This window comes from Lepidochelys kempii, chromosome 24, assembly GCF_965140265.1.
Source record: "Lepidochelys kempii isolate rLepKem1 chromosome 24, rLepKem1.hap2, whole genome shotgun sequence".
Taxonomy (NCBI): Eukaryota; Metazoa; Chordata; order Testudines; family Cheloniidae; genus Lepidochelys; species Lepidochelys kempii.
In genome coordinates, this window is record NC_133279.1 from 13169101 (window position 1) to 13193885 (window position 24785).

Below are 24785 nucleotides of genomic sequence, written 5' to 3' on the forward strand. Positions count from 1 at the left end.
AATTCTGCATATTTATTTGTCAAAATAACATTATATACTCATGCCAATTTCAATTATTTTGGGAATTTATTTCAAAATACCTGTCAGCAAGTATGTCTGTAACAATACACACACACACAAATTCCACCAGGAGTTCAGAGTTAAAAAAACCCCATATGACAATCCAGTATCCTGTTTCTCTGCCCCCTCCTCTCCGCAAGAGCCCAGCCACAGGCCCCCGCCCCCCCGAGCCCAGACACCCACACCCCTCCCCCCAGAGCCCCACTGCGGGGCTCCTCCAACCCAGACACCCGCTCCTCCTACCCCTCAGAGCCCAGGGATCCAGAGGGAGAACCAGCCTGATGCTGGTTTCCGGACTTGTATGGTGTTTCCTGCACACCTCCTTCCTTCAGGGCCTGCTGAGAACAGGGAAGCCTGCAGCGCCCTCCCCCTCCTCCTGGTCTTCTATTTGTGAGCTGAGCTCTGCTGGGTCCAGTGGCCCCTAGTGGCAGCCAGCAGCTCTGCAGCCCATTTCATAGAATCATAGAATATCAGGGTTGGAAGGGACCCCAGAAGGTCGTCTAGTCCAACCCCCTGCTCAAAGCAGGACCAATTCCCAGTTAAATCATCCCAGCCAGGGCTTTGTCAAGCCTGACCTTAAAAACCTCTAAGGAAGGAGATTCTACCACCTCCCTAGGTAACACATTCCAGTGTTTCACCACCCTCTTAGTGAAAAAGTTTTTCCTAATATCCAATCTAAACCTCCCCCACTGCAACTTGAGACCATTACTCCTCGTTCTGTCATCTGCTACCATTGAGAACAGCCTAGAGCCATCCTCTTTGGAACCCCCTTTCAGGTAGTTGAAAGCAGCTATCAAATCCCCCCTCATTCTTCTCTTCTGCAGGCTAAACAACCCCAGCTCCCTCAGCCTCTCCTCATAACTCATGTGTTCCAGTCCCCTAATCATTTTTGTTGCCCTTCGCTGGACTCTCTCCAATTTATCCACATCCTTCTTGAAGTGTGGGGCCCAAAACTGGACACAGTACTCCAGATGAGGCCTCACCAATGTCGAATAGAGGGGAATGATCACGTCCCTCGATCTGCTCGCTATGCCCCTACTTATACATCCCAAAATGCCATTGGCCTTCTTGGCAACAAGGGCACACTGCTGACTCATATCCAGCTTCTCGTCCACTGTCACCCCTAGGTCCTTTTCCGCAGAACTGCTGCCTAGCCATTCGGTCCCTAGTCTGTAGCTGTGCATTGGGTTCTTCCGTCCTAAGTGCAGGACCCTGCACTTATCCTTATTGAACCTCAACAGATTTCTTTTGGCCCAATCCTCCAATTTGTCTAGGTCTTTCTGTATCCTATCCCTCCCCTCCAGCGTATCTACCACTCCTCCCAGTTTAGTATCATCCGCAAATTTGCTGAGAGTGCAATCCACACCATCCTCCAGATCATTTATGAAGATATTGAACAAAACCGGCCCCAGGACCGACCCTTGGGGTACTCCACTTGATACCGGCTGCCAACTAGATATGGAGCCATTGATCACTACCTGTTGAGCCCGACAATCTAGCCAGCTTTCTACCCACCTTGTAGTGCATTCATCCAGCCCATACTTCCTTAACTTGCTGACAAGAATACTGTGGGAGACCGTGTCAAAAGCTTTGCTAAAGTCAAGAAACAATACATCCACTGCTTTCCCTTCATCCACAGAACCAGTAATCTCATCATAAAAGGCGATTAGATTAGTCAGGCATGACCTTCCCTTGGTGAATCCATGCTGGCTGTTCCTGATCACTTTCCTCTCATGCAAGTGCTTCAGGATTGATTCTTTGAGGACCTGCTCCATGATTTTTCCAGGGACTGAGGTGAGGCTGACTGGCCTGTAGTTCCCAGGATCCTCCTTCTTCCCTTTTTTAAAGATGGGCACTACATTAGCCTTTTTTCAGTCATCCGGGACTTCCCCGGTTCGCCACGAGTTTTCAAAGATAATGGCCAATGGCTCTGCAATCACAGCCGCCAACTCCTTCAGCACTCTCGGATGCAACTCGTCCGGCCCCATGGACTTGTGCACGTCCAGCCTTTCTAAATAGTCCCTAACCACCTCTATCTCCACAGAGGGCTGGCCATCTCTTCCCCATTTTGTGATGCCCAGCGCAGCAGTCTGGGAGCTGACCTTGTTAGTGAAAACAGAGGCAAAAAAAGCATTGAGTACATTAGCTTTCTCCACATCCTCTGTCACTAGGTTGCCTCCCTCATTCAGTAAGGGGCCCACACATTCCTTGGCTTTCTTCTTGTTGCCAACATACCTGAAGAAACCCTTCTTGTTACTCTTGACATCTCTGGCTAGCTGCAGCTCCAGGTGCGATTTGGCCCTCCTGATAACATTCCTACATGCCTGAGCAATATTTTTATACTCTTCCCTGGTCATATGTCCAACCTTCCACTTCTTGTAAGCTTCTTTTTTATGTTTAAGATCCGCTAGGATTTCACCATTAAGCCAAGCTGGTCGCCGGCCATATTTACTATTCTTTCGACTCATTGGGATGGTTTGTCCCTGTAACCTCAACAGGGATTCCTTGAAATACAGCCAGCTCTCCTGGACTCCTTTCCCCTTCAAGTTAGTCCCCCAGGGGATCCTGGCCATCCGTTCCCTGAGGGAGTCGAAGTCTGCTTTCCTGAAGTCCAGGGTCCGTATCCTGCTGCTTACCTTTCTTCCCTGCGTCAGGATCCTGAACTCAACCAACTCATGGTCACTGCCTCCCAGATTCCCATCCACTTTTGCTTCCCCCACTAATTCTACCCGGTTTGTGAGCAGCAGGTCAAGAAAAGCGCCCCCCCCCAGTTGGCTCCTCTAGCACTTGCGCCAGGAAATTGTCCCCTACGCTTTCCAAAAACTTCCTGGATTGTCTATGCACCGCTGTATTGCTCTCCCAGCAGATATCAGGAAAATTAAAGTCACCCATGAGAATCAGGGCATGCGATCTAGTAGCTTCTGTGAGCTGCCGGAAGAAAGCCTCATCTACCTCATCCCCCTGGTCTGGTGGTCTACAGCAGACTCCCACCACTACATCACTCTTGTTGCACACACTTCTAAACTTAATCCAGAGACACTCAGGTTTTTCTGCAGTTTCGTACCGGAGCTCTGAGCAGTCATACTGCTCCCTTACATACAGTGCTACTCCCCCACCTTTTCTGCCCTGCCTGTCCTTCCTGAACAGTTTATAACCATCCATGACAGTACTCCAGTCATGTGAGTTATCCCACCAAGTCTCTGTTATTCCAATCACGTCATAGTTCCTTGACATCACCAGGACCTCCAGTTCTCCCTGCTTGTTTCCAAGGCTTTGTGCATTTGTATATAAGCACTTGAGATAACCTGTTGATCGCCCCTCATTCCCAGTATGAGGCAGGAGCCCTCCCCTCACAGACATTCCTGCCTGTGCTTCCTCCCGGTATCCCGCTTTCCCACTTACCTCAGGGCTTTGGTCTCCTTCCCCCGGTGAACCTAGTTTAAAGCCCTCCTCACTAGGTTAGCCAGCCTGCTGGCAAAGATGCTCTTCCCTCTCTTCGTAAGATGGAGCCCGTCTCTGCCCAGCACTCCTCCTTCATGGAACACCATCCCATGGTCAAAGAAATCAAAGCCTTCTCTCCGACACCACCTGCATAGCCATTCGTTGACTTCCACGATTCGACGGTCCCTACCTAGGCCTTTTCCTTCCACGGGGAGGATGCACGAGAACACCACTTGCGCCTCCAACTCCTTTATCCTTCTTCCTAGAGCCACATAGTCCGCAGTGATCCGCTCAAGGTCATTCTTGGTAGTACCATTGGTGCCCACGTGGAGAAGCAGGAAGGGGTAGCGATCCGAGGGCTTGATGAGTCTCGGCAGTCTCTCCGTCACATCGCGAATCTTAGCCCCTGGCAAGCAGCAGACTTCTCGGTTTTCCCGGTCAGGGCGGCAGATAGATGACTCAGTCCCCCGGAGGAGAGAGTCCCCGACCACCACCACCCACCTTCTCCTCTTGGGAGTGGTGGTCGTGGAACTCCCAACCTCAGGACATAGCATCTCATGCCTTCCAACCAGCCGAGTCTCCTTCTGCTTTCTCGCCCCAGACATATCATCTCGTCCACTCTCCGCAACGATACCTGTGGAGAGAACATGAAAGCGGTTAGTTACCTGTGTCTGTGTTACTGGAACCCGGACATTCCGCTTACCTCTTCTGGAGGTCACATGTTGCCAAGCTTCTTCACTGGCCTCTTGGCTCCTCTGTGCAACCTGCTCTATATCTGTAGAGCTTTGTGCCCCTAGAAGCCTATCCTGAGTTTTGTCCAGAAAATCCTCAGTTTCCCGTATGCAACGCAGGGTTGTTATCTGTTGCTCCAGACCTTCAATCTTCTCTTCCAATATGGAGACCAGCTTGCACTTTGTACAGACAAAGTTGCTTCTGTCCTGTGGAAGAAAGACAAACATGGCACATCCAGTGCAGGTCACAACAGCTGAACCCCCCCTTCCATATCCCCTTCCTACTACGAGCTTCCTCAGAGCAGTTTGCAAGACGTAAGCCTCACTGGGCTGACTCCAGGCGAACTCCCAGGCAAACTCCTGCTGTGAGCTGCTCTGCTGTCCCCGCTGCTCAGCTGGTTCTCCGCCGCTCAGCTGGTTCGTGAAGCTCTGGCTATTTTTAAACAGCCAGGCTTCCCTGTCGCAAACAAACAGACAACCTACTGCCCGCCCCCTGCATTTCGGGGGGAGGAAGGAAATTCTGTGTGCACAACATTAATTTCTGCACAAATTCTGCCTTGTGAGTGGCACAAAATTCCCCCAGAAGTAAACTGGAGATGGTAGAAAGCATTACTCATGGATGTTGCTATGTGAGAGCTTTTGTTGGGCAAGCTGAGTGTCCTGCAGCTCAGATGTATCTTCTCTGCCTCTCTTCTTGATTCATACCGCATATATATTTTGCAAACATGGGATGAAATTCCTCCCTATGGGAACTCCATTGGCCTCTCTGTTGAAGAATCTGTCTCAAGATCAATTCCCCTGAGAGGCCTGTGGTTTACCTTGGAACAAAGAGAACTTGACATATAGGAAATTGGTTCAGACAGGAGAGGGAGGGAAATGGTGAACGGAGAAGGATTCATGAGAAAAGTGGGGTTTAGGAGAGAGGGGGAGATGGAAAAGAAGTGAGAAACTATTTTGAGTGCAGGAGTTGTCATGATAAGGAGGTGTGGACCAAACATGGGTGGAGGAGATAGGGATGGAAAAGAGAGAGGATCAGGAGGGAGGCAGGTGGGTGGATAGGGAGGTGAGAGAAGAGATGTAGGCCAGGGTAATAATGTCAAGAGCTTGGAAGATGAGGATAAGTCATTCCAAAGTGAAATCTGGAGTCATGGGTCATTCTGGGTTTACTCCATGGTGTGAGCGAGAGCAGAATCTGAAAACGCGTTGTCCCTGCCCCTGCCCAGTGTCCACTCCCCCTTCTCACAGGTGAATGCTCTGTCTTGGACAGGTGGATGGGGTGTTCCACAACCTCCCGGTGATCACGGCCAACAGGCGGCTCCAAGCATATCAGCATGGTACAAACATCCTGGTGCAAACTGACTTTGGCCTCATTGTGAGTTACGACCTGGTTTACCAGGCCAGAGTCACCGTTCCACAGCGATACCAGGGCCACACGTGTGGCCTGTGCGGGAACTACAGTGGAAGGCAGGACAGCAAGTTCCTGCTCCCCAATGGCAGGACAGCCTCTGATGTGGCAGCATTTGGCTCTGCTTGGGAAGTCCAGGTCCCAGGAGCATCATGTGCAGACAGATGTGCTGGGAACAGCTGTCCAGTTTGTGAGGAGAGGAAGAAGGACGTCTTCAAACAGCACCACTACTGCGGGTTGCTCATAGACCCCGATGGCCCCTTCACTGCCTGCCACGGCACGGTCAGCCCCAGTGTGTATCTGAGCAACTGCCTGTATGATGTGTGCCTGGGAAACGGGGACTCCCAGGTCCTGTGCCAGAGCATCCACAGCTACGTGACAGCCTGCCAAGAGGCTAAGGTCACCATCCTGCCCTGGAGGAGCCCCTCCTTCTGCTGTAAGTCCATGATACTGATGGAGCTCAGGTAGCCAAGGTGCGCTGGGTGCAGGACAAAAGGGGAGACGGAGACAGCATTTATGGGAACAAAATTCCAGACTTCTGGGATTCTTCATAGACTCAACTCAAGTTGCAGTGGGGGAGGTTTAGATTGGATATTAGGAAAAACTTTTTCACTAAGAGGGTGGTGAAACACTGGAATGCGTTACCTAGGGAGGTGGTAGAATCTCCTTCCTTAGAGGTTTTTAAGGTCAGCATCCCTGGCTGGGATGATTTAACTGGGAATTGGTCCTGCTTTGAGCAGGGGGTTGGACTAGATGACCTTCTGGGGTCCCTTCCAACCCTGATATTCTATGATTCTATGATTCTTTCAGTGTGAATCAACAACCTCAGGTGTCCTTGTCCTCTCCTTCCTGTGCTGTTCTCCTCTCCTTTATGTCTCCTCCCTCTAGCCCGTGGTATGAGATCTGTCCAGCCAATAATTATTCCTCTCTCCATTTAAGCTGTGAGCTGCCCTGCCAACAGCCACTATGAGGTCTGTGCTGACCTCTGCACTGTCACCTGCACTGGAAACATCATAGACTGCCCGGAAACCTGTGCTGAAGGCTGCCAATGTGACGATGGCTTCTTCTTTGACGGCCAGGGCTGTGTGACTCAGGAGCGCTGTGGATGCTTTGAACAGGGGAGATACTATGAGGTAGCACCTCAAGTGGTCTGGGTCTGATTTAATTTTTGCTTTATACATATCTTAAATCCTACACTCGTCAGGGATAAGGTTTTCTATAATGGATCAGAGCACTGGCCCATCCAACCTCGCATCCCAGCTCTGCTAGTACTCAGTGCCCAAAGTTCCAAAAAAGGGAAGAAGATTTAACGCACTTTGCTTGTTATGGAGAAACGGAGGCACAGAGAGGGGCAGTGACTTGCTCATGGCAACACAATGAGTCAGGAGCAGATGGCAGGATAGAACCTAGGTGTTGTTCCTAGCCCTCAGACCAGCACTTAACCCATTGAAATAATAGAATCACAAGGTGAAAGGAACCACAAGAGGTCATCTAGTCCAGTCCCTTGCACTCATGGCAGGACTCATTGACAGAACAAGAAGCAATGGTCTCAGGTTGCAGTGGGGGAGATCTAGGTTGGATATTAGGAAACACTAATTCACTAGGAGGGTGGTGAAGCACTGGAATGGGTTTCCTAGGGAGGTGGTGGAATCTCCATCCTTAGAGGTTTTTAAGGCCCAGCTTGACAAAGCCTTGGCTGGGATGATTTAGTTGGTGTTGGTCCTGCTTTGAGCAGGGGGTTGGACTATATGCCCTCCTGAGGTCCCTTCCAGCCCTGAGATTCTATGATTCTATCCACAAGGCTTGTTACCCTGTCAAAGAAAGCGATCAGATAGCCTTTAGATAGAGAAATAATGTTATGACACAATATGCACATTCACACACCTCATCACGGAGTTCTGGGTTTAGCACTGCCAGAAATATTATAAATAATTGTTTCCAGTTCCATTGCAATATTTCCCCTTTTCCAAATATCCCCTTAGCCCAGTCAGACGGTCCTGATGAACGACTGCCAGCAAAGCTGCACCTGTGTTCCCACCCAAGGGGTGACCTGCGAAGCCCATAGCTGCTCCAGAGGAGAAACCTGCCAAATCAGAGACGGCATCATGGGCTGCATCATCCAAGGTAAAGGACAGTCACTGATTGCAACATGCCTGAGGGGTTATTGCACAAACAGTGAGTAAAGTAGTTGTGATTGGTTTCAGAGTAGCAGCCGTGTTAGTCTGTATTCACAAAAAGAAAAGGAGTACTTGTGGCACCTTAGAGACTAACAAATTTATTTGAGCATAAGCTTTCGTGAGCTACAGCTCACTTCATCGGATGCATTCAGTGGAAAATACAGTGGGGAAATACAGCTCTCGTCCCCTAATGCCCCTACTCTACTTGCGCTACATTGATGACATCTTCATCATCTGGACCCATGGAAAAGAAGCCCTTGAGGAATTCCACCATGATTTCAACAATTTCCATCCCACCATCAACCTCAGCCTGGACCAGTCCACACAAGAGATCCACTTCCTGGACACTATGGTGCTAATAAGCGATGGTCACATAAACACCACCCTATACCGGAAACCTACTGACCGCTATTCCTACCTACATGCCTCCAGCTTTCATCCAGACCACACCACACGATCCATCGTCTCCAGCCAAGCTCTACGATAAAACCGCATTTGCTCCAACCCCTCAGACAGAGACAAACACCTACAAGATCTCTATCAAGCGTTCTTACAACTACAGTACCCACCTGCTGAAGTGAAGAAACAAATTGAGAGCCAGAAGAGTACCTAGAAGTCACCTACTACAGGACAGACCCAACAAAGAAAATAACAGACCACTAGCCACTAGCCATTACCTTTAGCCCCCAACTAAAACCTCTCCAACGCATCATCAAGGATCTACAACCTATCCTGAAGGACAACACATCACTCTCACAGATCTTGGGAGACAGGCCAGTCCTTGCCTACAGACAGCCCCCCAACCTGAAGCAAATACTCACCAGCAACCACACACCACACAACAGAACCACTAACCCAGGAACCTATCCTTGCAACAAAGACCGCTGCCAACCGTGTCCACATATCTATTCAGGGAACATCATCATAGGGCCTAATCACATCAGCCACACTATCAGAGGCTCGTTCACCTGCACATCTACCAATGTGATATATGCCATCGTGTGCCAGCAATGCCCCTCTGCCATGTACATTGGTCAAACTGGACAGTCTCTACGCAAAAGAATAAACAGACACAAATCAGACGTCAAGAATTATAACATTCAAAAACCAGTCGCAGAATACTTCAATCTCTTTTGTCACTCGATTACAGACCTAAAAGTTGCAATTCTTCAACAAAAAAGCTTCAAAAACAGACTCCAAAGAGAGACTGCTGAATTGGAATTAATTTGCAAACTGGATACAATTAACTTAGGCTTGAATAATGACTGGGAGTGTATGGGTCATTACACAAAGTAAAACTATTTCCCCATGTTTATTCCCCCTGTCCCCCACCCTCCACTGTTCCTCAGACGTTCTTGTCAACTGCTAGAAATGGCCCACCTTGATTATCACTACAAAAGTTTTCCCCCCACCCCGCTCTCCTGCTGGTAATAGCTCACCTTAAGTGATCACTCTGGTTACAGTGTGTATGGTAACACCCATTGTTTCATGTTCTCTATGTATATAAATCTCCCCACTGTATTTTCCACTGAATACATCCGATGAAGTGAGTTGTAGCTCACGAAAGCTTATCCTCAAATAAATTTGTTAGTCTCTAAGGTGCCACAAGTACTCCTTTTCTAGTTGTGATTATGTCTCCTCACCCTTTTGACTTTCTCTTCCCCTTTATTTAGCCACGAACCCTGAGCCATATTACAGAATTTCAACTTGAAAGATGAAAATCCTTGTTGGATCAGGGTGTCTGCTGTGTCCTGCTTCTGGCATATACAGCGGAGTAGGATGGGCAGTTGTCAGGGATCTTATTAAAACCTGGGGGCTGCTCAAAATGGAGCCTACTGGCTGTAGCCCCATAGGGGCCATCAGTCAGCTGGGCAGTGTCAGAGCCCATCACATCCCAGCCGCTCTCCTTTGCCTGTTTAATGCTTCCCACAACATGCCCCTCTGGGTTGTACCACCTCTGCTGGGCACTGGTGGGAGGGAGACAGAGGAGATCACTTTGCTGGCTCTATGCCAGGAAAGGTGTCACCCAGGCAGGGATTTCCTCAACAGGGGACTAGTGAGAAATTTGTGAAGGGTGCATGGGAATAGATAGATAGAGTGTATGGGGAGAGATAGGTAGATAGATATATTGGGTATATGGGGATAGATAGATAGATAGATAGATAGATAGATAGATAGATAGATAGATCATTCGGTCCATTTCACAAACAGGCTAGATTAAGAAATAGGATCCAAGGACACTAAATTTTATCCTGGTTTTCACACCACCCTCAGCCCCCTCTCTGCTCTCATATATAACTGATTAGTCTGGTGTTTCTCGTCTTTCTATTGTCGTTCCCCTCTAGATATTCCAAAGCTATCGTGCAGTGTGGTCCGCTGCAGAGAAGGAACTTTTTGCAAGATGATAAATGGGCAGGCAGAGTGTGTGCCAGTCTCTCAGGCCACATGCTGGGCTGGTGGTTACTTGCATTACCACACCTTCGATGGACGGGTGTATGATTTCCACGGCACCTGCAACTACACGGTGGCCAAGACCTGCAGGGATGACTCCGTCCTGCCCTCCTTCCACGTCATAGCCGAGAGCGAGAACAGTGGAAACACACAGGCTTTCTACATTGGGTCGGTGACTGTCCAGATAGATGGAGTCACTGTCACAGCAGCCAGGACTGAGGTCGGCTTTGTGTGGGTGAGTGCTTGGCACACACGTCACCTTGCTCCTATGCTCACCCTGTAGGCTTTACTAAACAGAGAGCAGGAAACTGCACTCCTGACCTCCATGTAGAATTGCAAGCTAGACAAAATCTGGTGTGGTCAGTACATAGATAGGCTACCTTGAAAAAAATACCCCAAGGTGTTGCAGTGGGTATTATTATTGATTTAGTAGGAGCTCTGCCACTGTATCTGTGCTGTCACCCACATACCAGCACTTTAATAGGGGGCGCTGTACTATTTAGATGTGTAGGTGTCTCAGTAGCAGGACCTTTCTCCTGAGTTAATATTAAGCCCAATGCCCAGCAGGACACTGGTGAGAGTTCTGTGGTAGGGAGCGGTCTGGGTACCAAGTACAGAGCACTCTCCCCTTGCAGTTAGTGCTGACCCCAATGCCCATCATGGCGCTAGCAGATGCTGTGTGGCAGGGAGTGGTGTGTGGGGGGGTCAGTCGGGGGTGCTGTCCCATCAGAGTCGCACTGATCCCAATCTGGCGCTAGAGGGTGCTGTGCTGAGGGGAGCAGGTTGGGTGGCTTAGTATAAGGAGCTGTTAGCTCTGTCACAAGCACATAGGATCTACACACCAGATAAAGTGTAGATGTGAACATTTGGTCATTACATATCCCACAGCATGTCATGCAGGAGCAGGGCAAATCCCAGCTCCACTGAGTCCATCCTTCCGCAAATTCCCCAGCAGTTTCTAATGTAACAGGGATTCTTCTAGAGCCCACCTGAGGAGAATCCCCACTATTGGATCCAGGAGGACATGCCTGAGCTCTAAGCTATGGGGAAACTCTGAGGCACATCTCAGGGCCTTTGAACTACAGAGCCATCTCCAACCTGAGGTACCTCAGGAGCCCCGGAACATTGTAGTCAGCTCCTAGAGACCTCTCGTCCCCCAGGTGATGCTGCTAACAGCTGTCACCAACGCAGCCCCCTCTTTCAGTGGAGCCGCTCCTTAACAGCTCTAACCAATGCAGTCCCTGTCATTTACAGCAGCTGCCAGCAATTCTTATTGCCAGCCCTTTCATCTACAATGGGCTATATTGAAATCACAGGTCCAATATAGGAATTATGTGGAAAAATTCCAATCAATAGTAATGGAACCAACTCATAATTTTCACTGAATCTGGACCCAAATCTGAACCAATAGTAAATTATAGCATCATACTAGATAGAGGTGGCTGGAGAAAGTTAATTCCATTTGGGAGAGGATTTCAATTATTTGAAAATGAGCTTCATAACAATATGGAATGAGAACCCAAAATTACTAAATTTTCTGGGAAGGGGATTGGAATGGCTCCAGGTCAGTCTTTGAAATCTTCGAAATCTTAGTTTCCATCAAAACTTTTGATTTTGAAGAATAGGCAAATACTAGTGAAAAATTGTATCTGAGAAGAGGTCCCTTTCTAAATGAACGACCTATGCACTCGATTCTGACCTTTGCCCTTTCTTTCTCACCATGAAGCTGAATAACACCAGGGCCCACTTACCCATCTCCCTGAACAACGCGGCCCTTCGGCTCTATCAGAGCGGCACCTCCCTCGTCCTCCGCACCGACTTCAACCTCAGGGTGTCCTATGACTGGAACAACCACCTGAGGGTCACCGTCCCTAATGACTTCTACGACAGCCTGTGCGGCCTGTGTGGCAACTATAATAGGGACCCCTCTGATGACTTCCAGACCTCAGAAGGGGACCGGGCTCGCAGTGTCGCCACCCTGGGGAAAAGCTGGGCAGTGGAAGATGAGGATCAGTTTTGCTGGCACGATTGCATTGGAGGTTGCAGGCCCTGTGCCACCAGCATAGCCAGAAAGTACAAGGAAGAGGCCTCGTGCGGCCTGATAACCAAGGTCTCAGATGGGCCCTTCAGCCAGTGCCACTCCAAGGTGGATCCTACAGTCTACTTGGACAACTGCGTGTACGATCTGTGCCACAACGACGGCTACAGGAAGGCCCTGTGTGAGGCCCTGAAGGCCTATGCGGACGCTTGCCAGCTGGAGGGGGTCAGGATTGGGGAATGGAGGCAGCTGGCCAGATGCCGTGAGTACAGATTTGTATGCCAAGGTCTATGGTCTGCTGGTTAGACCGTGGAGCCTGGGGCTCAGCACTCTTGAGTTCTAGCCCCGGTGTTGGGAAGGAGCGTGATCGAGTGGATTGAATAATGATTGGGAAATCAGGAGTTCTAGCCCTGCTGTTGGGAGTAAGGTTGCCAACTTTCTAAACACAGAAAACTGAACACCCTTGTCCCGCCCCCTGCCCTGCCCCTTCTCCAAGGCCCCACCCCCCTGCTCACTCCATCTCCCCTCTCAACGTCGCTCGCTCTCCCCAACCTTGTTCACGTGCTTATTTTCACCAGCCTGGGGCGGGGTTTGAAGTGCAAGAGGGGGAGGAGAGAGTGGGAAGGGACTCTGGACTGGGGGTGCAGGCTCTGGGGTGGAGCCATAAATGAAGTTTTCAGGGTGCAGGAGGGGGGTCTGGGCTGGGGCAGGGGATTAGGGTGTGGGAGAGGGTGAGGGTGAGGGCTCTGTCTGGGGGTGTGGGCTCTGGGGTGGGGCCTGGGATGAGGGGTTTGGAGTGCAGGAGGGATGCTCTGGGCTGGGACCAAGGGGTTCAGAGTGCGGGAGGGGTCTCTGGACTGGAGAAGGGAGTGTGAGTGCAGGATGGGGTGCAGGGTGTGGGCTCTGGGAGGGAGTTTGGGTGCGGGAGGGGGCTCAGGGCTGGGGCAGGGAGTTGGGTTGCAGGAGGTGGCTCAGGGCTAGGGCAGGGGGTTGGGGAGGGGATGCGGGGTGTGGGCTCTGGGTGGTGCTTACCTCAGGCAGCACCTGGGAAGCAGAGATATGTCCCTCCTGCTTGGAGGTAGCCATGGGGCTCTGTGTGCTGCTCCCGACCCCAGGCATCGCCCTCGCAGCTCCCATTGGCTGTTCCCAGCCAGTGGGAGCTGTGGAGCTGGCACTTGGGGTGGAGGCAAAGCAAGGAGCCCGCGTGGCTGCCCCTGAGATGGAGGGACATGTCGCTGCTTCCCAGGAGCTGCATGGAGCCAGGTAGAGAGCCTGCCTGCCCCGCTGCACCACCAACCGGAGTTTTAACGGGTCGGTCAGTGGTGCTGACCAGAGTTGCTAGGGTCCCTTTTCGACTGGGTGTTCTGGTCGAAAACCAGGCACCCGGAAACCCTATTTGGGAGGGAGTGTGATCAAGTGATTTGGGATTGAGCAGTGATTGGGAAATCAGAGCTCCTGGATTCTATTGTACCTACAGTACTTGTCTGTCCATGGTATTGCTCAGGTGCCTGTGTAGTTTTGTGTGTAGATTTGCCCTAAGTTATGTGATGTACAGCCACAGCAGTACCTGAATCGGTTTTACGTGTCCGCACTCTGCTCCTTGTGTCGGCAGTGCACGTCCTCATCAGGAGCGCTTGCAGCAATTTAACTGTCCGTGTGGGGCATTGTGGGATGGCTTCTGAAAGGCAGCAACAGTCGACGTAATCACTGCACTGTCTACATCTACATCAACCTAACTAAATCGACCGAAGCACTATGCGCTATGCCTTTTGCGGAGGTGGAGTTATTAAGTCAGTGTAGTAGGCAAGTTACAGAGGTGGGAGCTCCATTTTAGTGCAGACTCCAACAGAATTAGGTTGACATAAGCTGCCCTACATCCATCTAACTCGGTAGTGTAGACCAGGTCTCCATCTGAGCTCTTTGGTCAGACTCCAGGTGAGAGCCCCAACTCCTGCCAGCAGCCAACCCTTATTTCCCCACATCACATTTCCCAGTCCTTTCTTCTCGAGCTGGGGGATTTTTGCTCCACCTCCCTGCTGAGAGGCAGGGAAATCCATCCACCTCGGAGTCGTTTATTGCTAGGTGTCAATGTCCTTGTGACTGCATTTGCCATTATCTTCTGGATTCTCCACTGATATGGGGTCCCTCTCAGCCAGTCCTTTTTAATGACCCATCCAGCTGAGACAGCTCGGCGACATTCGTACCGATGTTTCTTACACGTCTACACTAGCAAGCTTAGACCAGCACAGCTGCACCGATACCCCTGTGCCGCTGTGAGATCGCTCGTGCAGCTGCGTTGTGCTGACGGGAGAGCTCTCCCAGCAACGTAATAAACCCAGCTCAACGAGTGGCGGGAGCTTTGCTGGCAGGAGAGCATCACCCGCCAACATAGCGCTCTGCACACAAGTGCTTATGCCAGCAAAACTTGTGTTGCTCGGCGGGGGTGTTGTTTTTCACACCCCTGAGTGACAAAAGTTTTGCTGACATAAGTGCTCGTGTAGACATGGCCTTAGCGTGCCCTGGGAGCAAACAGTCATTTTGGACACACTGGGGAACACAGAAGGCATATGGGAAAACCGAGGCACACATAGAGATTATAAAAATAGTACACACAATCCCCCCTTCATCACAGCCTGTCACTTTGAGTATCTAACGTCGACTGATAACACATGAATGGTTCAGGTGAAATGATGCCAGTTTTTAAGTGACTCTTCCTACTATGGGCCTGATCCTGTAAGGGGCGAAGCACCTTCTACAACATACTGAGCACCCTCAGCCAATGTTGAGGTCACTGGGATTTGAGGGCTCTCTGAGCCCCACAAGATACGTCGCTTTCAGTCTATTTTAAATATTGCTTTTGTGTGGAGAGGGTTTGCTGCTAAATCTGTGGGTCCTTCACTCCCCAGCCATGGAGTGCCCCCTGGAGAACAGCCAGTACCAGCTCTGTGGAACAGCCTGCCCAGCCACGTGTGTGGACCAGTCAGCCCCCAGCAGCTGCCAAGACCCCTGCGTGGAAAGCTGCCAGTGCAAGGACGGTTTTGTGCTGAGCCAGGGCAAATGCATCCCCAAGGGCGGCTGTGGGTGCCAGTTCGAGGGGCGTCCCTATGCCCCCAACAAGAGCTTCTGGGTCGATGAGGCATGTGGGACACGGTGCATGTGCGATGCAGCCACTAGACAGGTCGAATGCGCGGCCGCTACGTGCAAACACTCGGAGAGGTGCGGGCTAGTGAACGGCGTACGGGGCTGTTACCCCTCCAGCTACACCACCTGCTCCGTGACAAGGAATCTGCACTACACCACCTTTGATGGACGGAGATACGACTTCCAAGGCACCTGCCGCTACCAGCTCACGGCCCTGTGCAAGAAGGCAGAGGGACTGGTGGACTTTGAAGTCTACTTCCAGGAAAGCAATACTGCTCCTGTGCAGATCAAGGTCTATGAGACCGACATCAGGATCAGCAATCAATTCCCTGGGAGAATCATGGTGAGTTTCAGAAATCACATCTAGTCTCTAAAACATTTCTGGAAAGTCACCTTTGTGATCAGAAGTCGGTTGCAGAAAAAGCATAGAAGGATCTTAAAAAACAGGTCAAATATTAACTGGATTCTGATGTGAACGGACAACCAGTGGAGAAGCTAGAGGGTTGGGGTGATGTGGTTACACTTTGTCTGTGTGAGAAAGTGTCAATAGCACCCAGCATATGTGGGAACTTTGGGAGCTGGGGCTCAGGTAGCACACAGAGGAGGGAACAGCAATAGCCAATGCCAGAGGAAATGAAAGTCTGGTTGGAGGATCCTTCCTAGTCTGGAGAGCAGGGATTCAGGCAGGCTGTAGAGGAGGGAGCAGGTCAACCTGGATGAAGATTTCAGCAGCAGTAGATGGGCCAGAGCTCTGTGCTGGAGCCAGAGGTTCCACCATGAGCGAGCAATGTTTCATATCCCATATGTCTTGCTTTTACAGGTGAACAGTTTCCTGATTACCCTTCCCTTCAACCTCGATGATAAGAAAATCACTATGTATAGAAAGGGCTGGGCCACAGTGATCCAGACAGACTTTGGTCTCACCGTTACTTATGCCGGGTGGTCAGGACGTACCACGATCACTCTGCCAGTCACCTACGCGGGAGCTGTGTGTGGTCTGTGTGGCAACTTCAACAGGGACAGGGAGGACGACATGCTCATGAGGGATGGCACAATGGCACCAAACCCCATCAGCTTTGGCCAGAGCTGGAAGGTGGGCGACCTCCCAGGATGCTCTGCAGTAACGATACCCCCATGTGCAAGTGTAGAGGCTATTGAAAAACAACAACGAGGTAGCAGAGGGCAGTGTGGGCTCATCCTCCACAAGAGTGGCCCTTTCAGAGGATGTCACAGCAAAGTGGACCCCCATGGATACTTCGTAGACTGCGTGTACGGCTATTGCGTCCTCAGTGGGCGGGAGAGTAACGTCTGCCAGGCCGTTGCTGGCTATTCCGAGGCATGTCAGGAAGCTGGAGCTATGGTGCGTCCCTGGAGGACGACGAAATTCTGCTGTGAGTCCCCCGTGTTCACCGCTGCCTGCCCCTTGGGGGATCGTTAATTCTTGTTGGCTGGTAGATGTGGATCTAAACACGGCAGAACATTTTTACAGACAATGGTCTCTCTCAGCAGGCAGCTGCACCCGAGCCCAGGGTGCAGCTGCCAAGGCCACTACGAGTGCTGAACCCACAGCACTAGGGAAACACTGCTAGGAATGTAGTGTGCTCTCCATGGCCAGTCCAGTCCTTGCCTTCCCTTCTGAGACTGGGGCATAGTCAGAGCTGGGACTCAGGGTGGCTACTAACTGGGATGTTTGTCCATTAGGAACGGGGCTGGGAACCCACCGACTCATCCCACAAAAGTCGTCAGCTGGGGATGAATTTTAACCGCTACTGACCCGGATTCAAATCAAAAAGCTAGCAGTGAGACCATGAAACAATAAACCGAATTAGAAGCCTCATCGTAGGAGGGAGATTGTCTGTATCCCACCTCCTGGCCTCTGTGAGGCAACCAGTTCATCAGACCTGGGACCCCAGTGCAGATGCTGCCTTTTGTTAATTAGCCAAACCAAGGAAATAGAATATTAGGCGCTGGAATGAAGTTGCATCTTCTCGTGATGGTTCGTTGTGCACATTGCTAATGCGCGATGTGAGCTAACTCTTTGTTCTAATTACAGCTCCGTCCTGTCCCCCGAACAGTCACTACGAATTCTGCAGCAGCAGCTGCGATCTGACATGCAGCAACCTCTATGCCCCGGTGCAATGCACGACCCAGTGTAAGGAAGGCTGCGTGTGTGACGAGGGCTTCGTTCTCAGTGGCGACAGCTGCGTCCCCTTTTCCCAGTGCGGATGCCTCCACTGGGGACTTTACCACCAGGCTGGGGAGACCTTCCACCCGAGCGGTTCATGCGAGGAGCAGTGCGTGTGTCAGGCTGGTGGGGAGGTTGTGTGTAAGGCTTTCTCCTGCGGCACTGGTGAGGAGTGCGGGGTCGTGGACGGCATCCAGAAATGCCACCCATTTGGATCTGCGACCTGTTCTGCCTCTGGCCATCCCCACTACCTCTCTTTCGACGGGGTCCCCTTTGACTTCCAAGGCACCTGCACCTACATCCTGGCCAAGACCTGCACTGATGCCAGTGACCTTACACCATTTACTATCAGCGTAGAGAAAGAAGACTGGGGCACCAGGAACATGTCCATGGCCAAGCTGGTGTCCATCCAGGTGTATGGGATCACACTCACCCTACTGCAAAACAAACAAGGGCTCATCATGGTAAGTCCTCCATATTCTCATGGGCAGAGATTTTATTCTATTCTACACAGGTTTGTTTGCAGTTTGGCCATCTCTCTAAGGCCCCCTCATGGCAAAGGTTGCACTGCAGGTAGTCTGCCTCAGCTTCCCCTCTTGGGCTCCTCAATAGCTCAGAAGACAAGTCGAATAACAACCGCCCTCCTTAGGGTCTGGATTATTAAATTATCAAACATGAAAAATAAAGTTTTCAAGTCCATCCATTTTTCTCCATACCAGGTCACTCCAAGTTCTTTCCTGTCTGTAGTCATGCTCCCCAAATTTCAAGTTTCCCTGCTGGAGTCTATTCACTCCTATCAGCCTCTTGATTCTCTTCTGTTCTCCCTGAGAACTCTCTCTGCAGGGCCAGCCTCCCTTCTTCCTCCTGCTGCTCTTATAGGGGAATCAGGTGATTCGTGCTCCTCAGGTGTGCCTCTTTAGTAATCAGGGTTGGCTGGCCCGCTGGCCTTAAAGGACAAGCCACCCTCTTACAAATTCTTATATCATGCGCATCCATGTAGTATTTCAGCACTTTCCAGCAACACACTAAGTAACTTAACCAACACTCTCATCCTATCCCCAGGAGGAGATGTGCCTACAGGGGAGTGTTTTGCATTGGATTTACTTTTAAAAGATATAAATGTGCACGCATATTGCCTTCTATATATATGTATGTGTGTGTGTGTGTGTTTGAGACAGCAGGTCAGAGAAATGCACCTTGCACTTGGGGGGGAAGTGGTGAGGTTTGTCAGGGTCCTTTGTTTCTGAGGGAGTTCATTCCTCAGTCTCGAACTGCTCACCAGTAAAGCTCCATCTCCTGCACAGGCAAACTTTACCGTTATTTTCCCAGAAGGTTTAATTGATCTTTTAGATAGCCAGGGGTGAAAGCTTGAACTGAATTCAGTGTTCTCTTTGGAAGGCAGAAGAGGGAGCAGAGGACAGTTTTGATATAATCTCAGTAGCCAGTGCTGGTGAGGAGACGCTTCTGGAGTGCTGAAGGGTTCATGGTATATCACATTACTGTAGTCCAGAAGAGAGGTGATGAAGGCATGAAATAATTGATGCCAGATCATCATCCATCAGGATGGGACAGGGTCTCCTGGCCAACTGGAGATGGTAGGAAGTATTACTCATGGATGCTGCTATGTCAGAGTTTCATTTGAGCAAGCTGAGCATCCTCTTAGCTCAGCTCAATCTTCTTTGCCTCACTTCTTGGTTTATACACCATGTTTCTTTGAACTCTCTACACATAATTCACATTTTTGCAAACATGGAATAAACTTCCTCTCCATTTTAACTCCTTTGGCTCTGTGTTAAAGAATTTCTCCCATGATGCATTCCCCTGAGAAGCCTGCAGTCTAACTTGGGACAAATAAAACATGTGGTAAATTGGTGGAGATAGGAGAAGAAGGCAAGGGGTGAAGGAATGAGGTGTCACCAGGGAAGTGGGTCTTTAGGGGAGAAAGGGAGACAGACAAGAAGTAGGAGAGTATTCTGTGTGCAGGAGCTTGCATGAAAAGGAGGTGCAAGCCAAACATGGTTGGAGAAAATAGCAATGGTAAAGAGAGAGAACTGGGAGGGAGCTGAGGTGTTGCGGAAAGGAGAGAAGAGATGTAGACTAGGGCGGAAATGTGAAGACCTTGGAAGGTGAGGACAAGTCATCCCAAAGTGAAATCTGGAGTCATTCTGATTTATGCCATGTGTCAGTGAGAGCAGAATCTTGTCTGTGTCCCTGCTTCCCCATGCTCACAGGGAATGTTCTCTCTCTTCCAGGTGAACGGGGTGTCCCACAACCTCCCAGTAATCGTGGCTGATGGGCAACTTAGAGCATATCAACATGGCACAAACATTCTGGTGCAAACCAACTTCGGCCTCACTGTGAGCTATGACCTGGTTTACCAGGCCAGGGTCACCATTCCAGGAAGCTACGAGGGCCAGACGTGCGGCCTGTGCGGGAACTACAATGGACGGGAAGACGAGGAGTTCCTGCTCCCCAATGGCAGGACAGCCCCTGATGAGGCAGCATTTGGCTCTGCTTGGGAAGTCGAGATCCCAGGAGCATCCTGTACAGACAGATGTGCTGGAAACAGCTGTCCAGTTTGCGAAGAGAAGAAGAAGGATGTCTTCAGAGGGCGCAACTACTGTGGGCTGCTCACAGACCCCGACAGCCCCTTCGCAGCCTGCCACGGTGCGGTCAGCCCCAGCGTGTATCAGAGCAACTGCCTGTATGATCTGTGCCTGGGCAATGGGGATTCCCAGGTCCTGTGCCAGAGCATCCACAGCTACGTGACAGCCTGCCAAGAGGCCGGGGCCCCCATCCAGCCCTGGAGGAGCGCCTCCTTCTGCCGTAAGTGCGCGGACAGTGTAGGAGCTCTGGGACGCACTGGGAGAAGAGGGAGGGGGAGGTCAATATTGCCGAGCATCTTGTTCCAGGCCTCTGGGCTTCTTCTGGAACTCTTCTCAGTGAGAACCAACAATCTCATGTTCCCTTAGAAAGGTGCCCTGTTCCTCTCCTCCCTGTCCTGCTCTTCTCTCCTTTTGTGTCTGTCCCTCTACACTGTGGTGTGAGATCTTTCCAGGCATCATTTATTTCTCTCTCTATTTAAGCTGTGACCTGCCCAGCCAACAGCCACTACGAGGTCTGCGCTGACCTCTGCACCACCACCTGCTCTGGAGACATCATGGACTGCCCAGAGACCTGTGCTGAAGGCTGCCAGTGTGCCGACGGCTTCTTCTTCGATGGCCAGGGCTGTGTGACTCTGCAGAGCTGTGGGTGCTTCGAACGTGGGAGATATTACAAGGTACTGCCCCCTGCTGGAGTGTCTGGGTCTGATCTAATTTTTGCTCTGTCCACATCCTAATCCCTACACTGGTCAAGAATATAGGGTTTGCTGTACTGGATCAGAACATTGGTCCATCCAGGCTGGCTTCCCTCTTTGCTAGTAGCTCAAAGTGCCGAAAAAGGCCAGAAGATTTAATGCCCAGATGAGCGCAGTGACTTGCTCAAGGCCACCTAGTGAATGAGTAGCAGATGGGAGGTTAAAACCTAGGAATTGTTCCTGGCCTTAAGCCCAGTCCTTAGCCCATTAGACAGCCTTTCTCTCTAAAGGCAAGAGGAAATAATATTATGACACAATGGACATTTTTATAGATACATAGATTCTAAGGCCAGAAGGGTCCATTGTGATCATCTAGTCTGCCCTCCTGTATAACACAGGCCAGAGAGCTGCCCCGATATCATTCCGAGAGCACATCTGTTAGAAAAACACATGCACAGCTCTGGGTTTGGTGCTGTCAAAAATTATTTTAAATAATTGTTTCCAGTTACATTCTGTTATTTCCTGTTTTCGAAACGTTCCATCAGCCCAATGAGACGGTCCTGATGAGTGAGTGCCAGCAAAGCTGCACGTGTGTTCCTGCCCGAGGGGTGACCTGTAAAGCCCAGGGCTGCTCCCGAGAAGAAATCTGCCAGATTAGAGATGGCGTCAGGGCCTGCGTCAGCAAAGGTACAGGACAGTCACTGTTTGAAACGTCCCTGGAAGGGTTATTGTACAGGAGCGAGTAAGTAGCTGTGGTTGTGTCTCTGCACCCTTCTCACTCTCCCTCTTCATTTAGCCTGGAACCTTGACCCATAATATTGCAGAATTTCGACCGGAAAGATGGAAAGACTTGTTGGGTCTCTCCAGCAGAGCCAGGTGGGAAGTTGTCAGGGATCTGTGCAGATTCCATGATTCTCTCTCCGGGAGCAGGCTGGGGGCTGCTATAAACAGAACACCCTGGCTACAGACCCATAGGACCATCAGTCATCTGGGCAGTGTCAGAGCCCATCACCTCTCAGCCACTCTCCTTGTCTGCTCCACGCTAGAGGTCCGCTTGGGCCTAATTTTTGAGGAGCCCAAGCCCGAGAAGGTCAGGTCATTTCCCGACCCAGCCTGACTCTTCCAATGAAAGTGGATGAGTGCCAGGGCCACCTCCCGCCCATGGGGTTGGCTCGGCGGTGGCTATGTACCTGTTCCTGCCATCCACCATCCCTGGCTGCAGTGTGTGCACTCTGGGGCAGCTCCCTCACTCCACAGTATGCATAATGCAGCCAGGTGGCAGTGCTCGTAGGAGCTGGGCATGCACCTACCTCCACGCTCACCCCACAGGTAGGGCGGCCAACTGTCTCATTTGTGAAAACTGGACACTGAGCACAGGAACCTCCCCTTCTTCCTGCTCCACCTCTTCCCCCAAGGCCCTGTCCCCTATTCCTCTTTCCCCACCCACTGTCGCTCACTGCTCTCTCCACCACCCTGCCCCTGACAGCTGAGCAGGGCTCTAGGGGTGGAAGGGTGACTGGAGCAGGACGCTGGAGAGAGAGCAGGGCTCTGAGGTTGATGGGGTGACTGGGGCAGGGTTGGGGAGGGAGAGCCGTGCTCAAGGCAGGATGGGGAGCCGCTGGTACGCCGGTACCTTTCTCCGCCGGAGCTGTTGCTGAGTGCTTCTCCAGGCTCCAGCAGTAGCTTCTGCTCTCCCCATTCCCTGGGTGGCGGAGGCTGGTTACTGTAGGTAACTGGACTTTTAGTGTCCGGTCTGCAGTGATGACTGGACATTGCCAGGTTCCCTTTTCGACCAGACTTTCCAGGCAAAAAAAGGAGACCTGGCAACCCTACCCACAGGCAGAAGGAGAACAGCTGACTTGACCCAAGCCCAAGAGGGTCCCGTTGATTTCCTACTCAACCTGACCCAGACTTGACACTTGCTGTCGGCTCCCATCAGGTTTGGGTTGCGTTGCAGGGCTCTGCTCCATACTACCTGTCACGTGGCTCTCTGTGTTCAGCAGCTGCACGAGAGGCTGTGGGGAGGGTGATATAGGAGGTGGTTCTGCTGGCTCAAAGACTGCTGTGGTCTCACCCTTGCAGAGAGATTTCCCAGCAGAGGACTTGTGGGAGGTTTGGGAACTGTCCAAGGGAAATATGTATGGGGATAAATGGCTAGATAGATAGATAGAGGAGACGAATGGGGATAGATAGATAGATCAATCGATCATTCCCTCCATTTCACAAACAGGATAGATTAAGAAGTAGGATTCCAATGACACTAAATATCATCCCAATTTTCACACCACCCTCAGTCCCCTCTCTGCTCTCACATATAACTGATTAGTCTGGTGTTTCTTGTCTTTCTATTGTCTTTCCCCACTAGATATTCCAAAGCCATCGTGCAGTGTGGTCCGCTGCAGAGAAGGAACTTTTTGCAAGATGATAAATGGGCAGGCAGAGTGTGTGCCAGTCTCTCAGGCCACGTGCTGGACTGGAGGTTACTTGCATTACCACACCTTCGATGGATGGGTGTATGATTTCCACGGCACCTGCAACTACACGGTGGCCAAGACCTGCAGGGATGACTCCGTCCTGCCCTCCTTCCACGTCATAGCCGAGAGCGAGAACAGTGGAAACACACAGGCTTTCTACATTGAGTCGGTGACTGTCCAGGTGGATGGAGTCACTGTCACAGCAGCCAGGACTGAGGTCGGCTTTGTGGGGGTAAGTGCTGGGCGTGGTCAGTACTTTGATAGGATACCTTGAAAATATTTACCCAAGCTGTTGCAGGGGGTAGAATTGTTTAAGTAGTAGATGGTGCTCTCCTCCTGAATTGGTGCTGTCCCTGAAGCCATGGCACTGTACTAGGGGGTGCTGCACTACGTTCAGATGTACAGGTATCCCAGTAGGGTGCACTCTCCCCTTGGAGTCAGTGCTGACCCCAATTCCCATCATGGCAATACCAGGTGCTGTGTGTCATAGAATGGGGCAGGTGGCCAGCAGGGGGCACTGACCCAATTCCAAAGCTCTGTGCTTGGGGCTACCGTCAGCAACTGGGACGTGGGCGGTCAGACCTCCTGGCTGGAGCTAATAGCCAGATCTGGAGCCAGGAACCAGGAGTCAGAGACAAGGGTCAAAACTAGGGTGACCAGATGAAACGGACAAAATATCGGGAAACATGGGAAAAAAAAAAAGGCGGCCAGAGCCGCAATATCGGGACAAATGGCGTCCTGACCGCGCATTGGTCGGGATGCGGGACAAAGAACTAAAAATAGGGACAGTCCTGATTTTATCGGGACATCTGTTCACCCTAGTCAAAACAACCTTCCGTCACTCCCCCACGCGGCCCCCTCCCCCACGGGAGCCGCTCCCCGATGGCTCTGTCCCACGCGGTCCCCTCCCCCCGCGGGAGCCGCTCCCCGACGGCTCTGTCCCACGCGGTCCCCTCCCCCCGCGGGAGCCGCTCCCCGACGGCTCTGTCCCACGCGGCCCCCTCCCCCGCGGGAGCCGCTCCCCGACAGCTCTGTCCCACGCGGCCCCCTCTCCCGCGGGAGCCGCTCCCCGACGGCTCTAACTGACGCGCTCGGGTTGCCAGGCCTCCGGTTTTCAGTCTGAACAACCGGTCGAAAAGGGACCCTGGCGGTTCTGGTCAGCACAGCTGACTGGACTGCTAAAAGTCTGGTTGGCCGCTGAGGGGCAGGCAGGCACCGTGCCCAGCTCAGCTCAGCTCCTGGGAAGCAGCCGGCATGTCCCTCCGGCTCCTACGCGGAAGGGCAGCAAGGGGGGCTCCGCGCACTGCCCCCGCCTGCAGGCGCCGCCCCGAGCACCGGCTCTGCAGCTCCCTTTGACAGAGAACCGTGGCCAACGGGAGCTGCG

The 24785-nt window shown here is 51.5% G+C and overlaps 1 protein-coding gene across 1 annotated transcript in view; it reads left to right on the forward strand.

Annotated features, from left to right (window-relative positions):
- The first annotated feature begins 11985 nt into the window (after positions 1–11985).
- LOC140902927 (IgGFc-binding protein-like) overlaps positions 11986–24785 on the forward strand; it is a 31812-nt gene continuing 19012 nt past the window's right edge. Inside the window, exons 1-8 of the mRNA XM_073323510.1 lie at positions 11986–12565; positions 15210–15787; positions 16265–16835; positions 17498–18093; positions 19882–20455; positions 20716–20909; positions 21473–21614; positions 23293–23633. Coding sequence (XP_073179611.1) covers positions 11986–12565; positions 15210–15787; positions 16265–16835; positions 17498–18093; positions 19882–20455; positions 20716–20909; positions 21473–21614; positions 23293–23633 — 3576 coding nt within the window. The remainder of the gene's footprint in view (positions 12566–15209; positions 15788–16264; positions 16836–17497; positions 18094–19881; positions 20456–20715; positions 20910–21472; positions 21615–23292; positions 23634–24785) is intronic.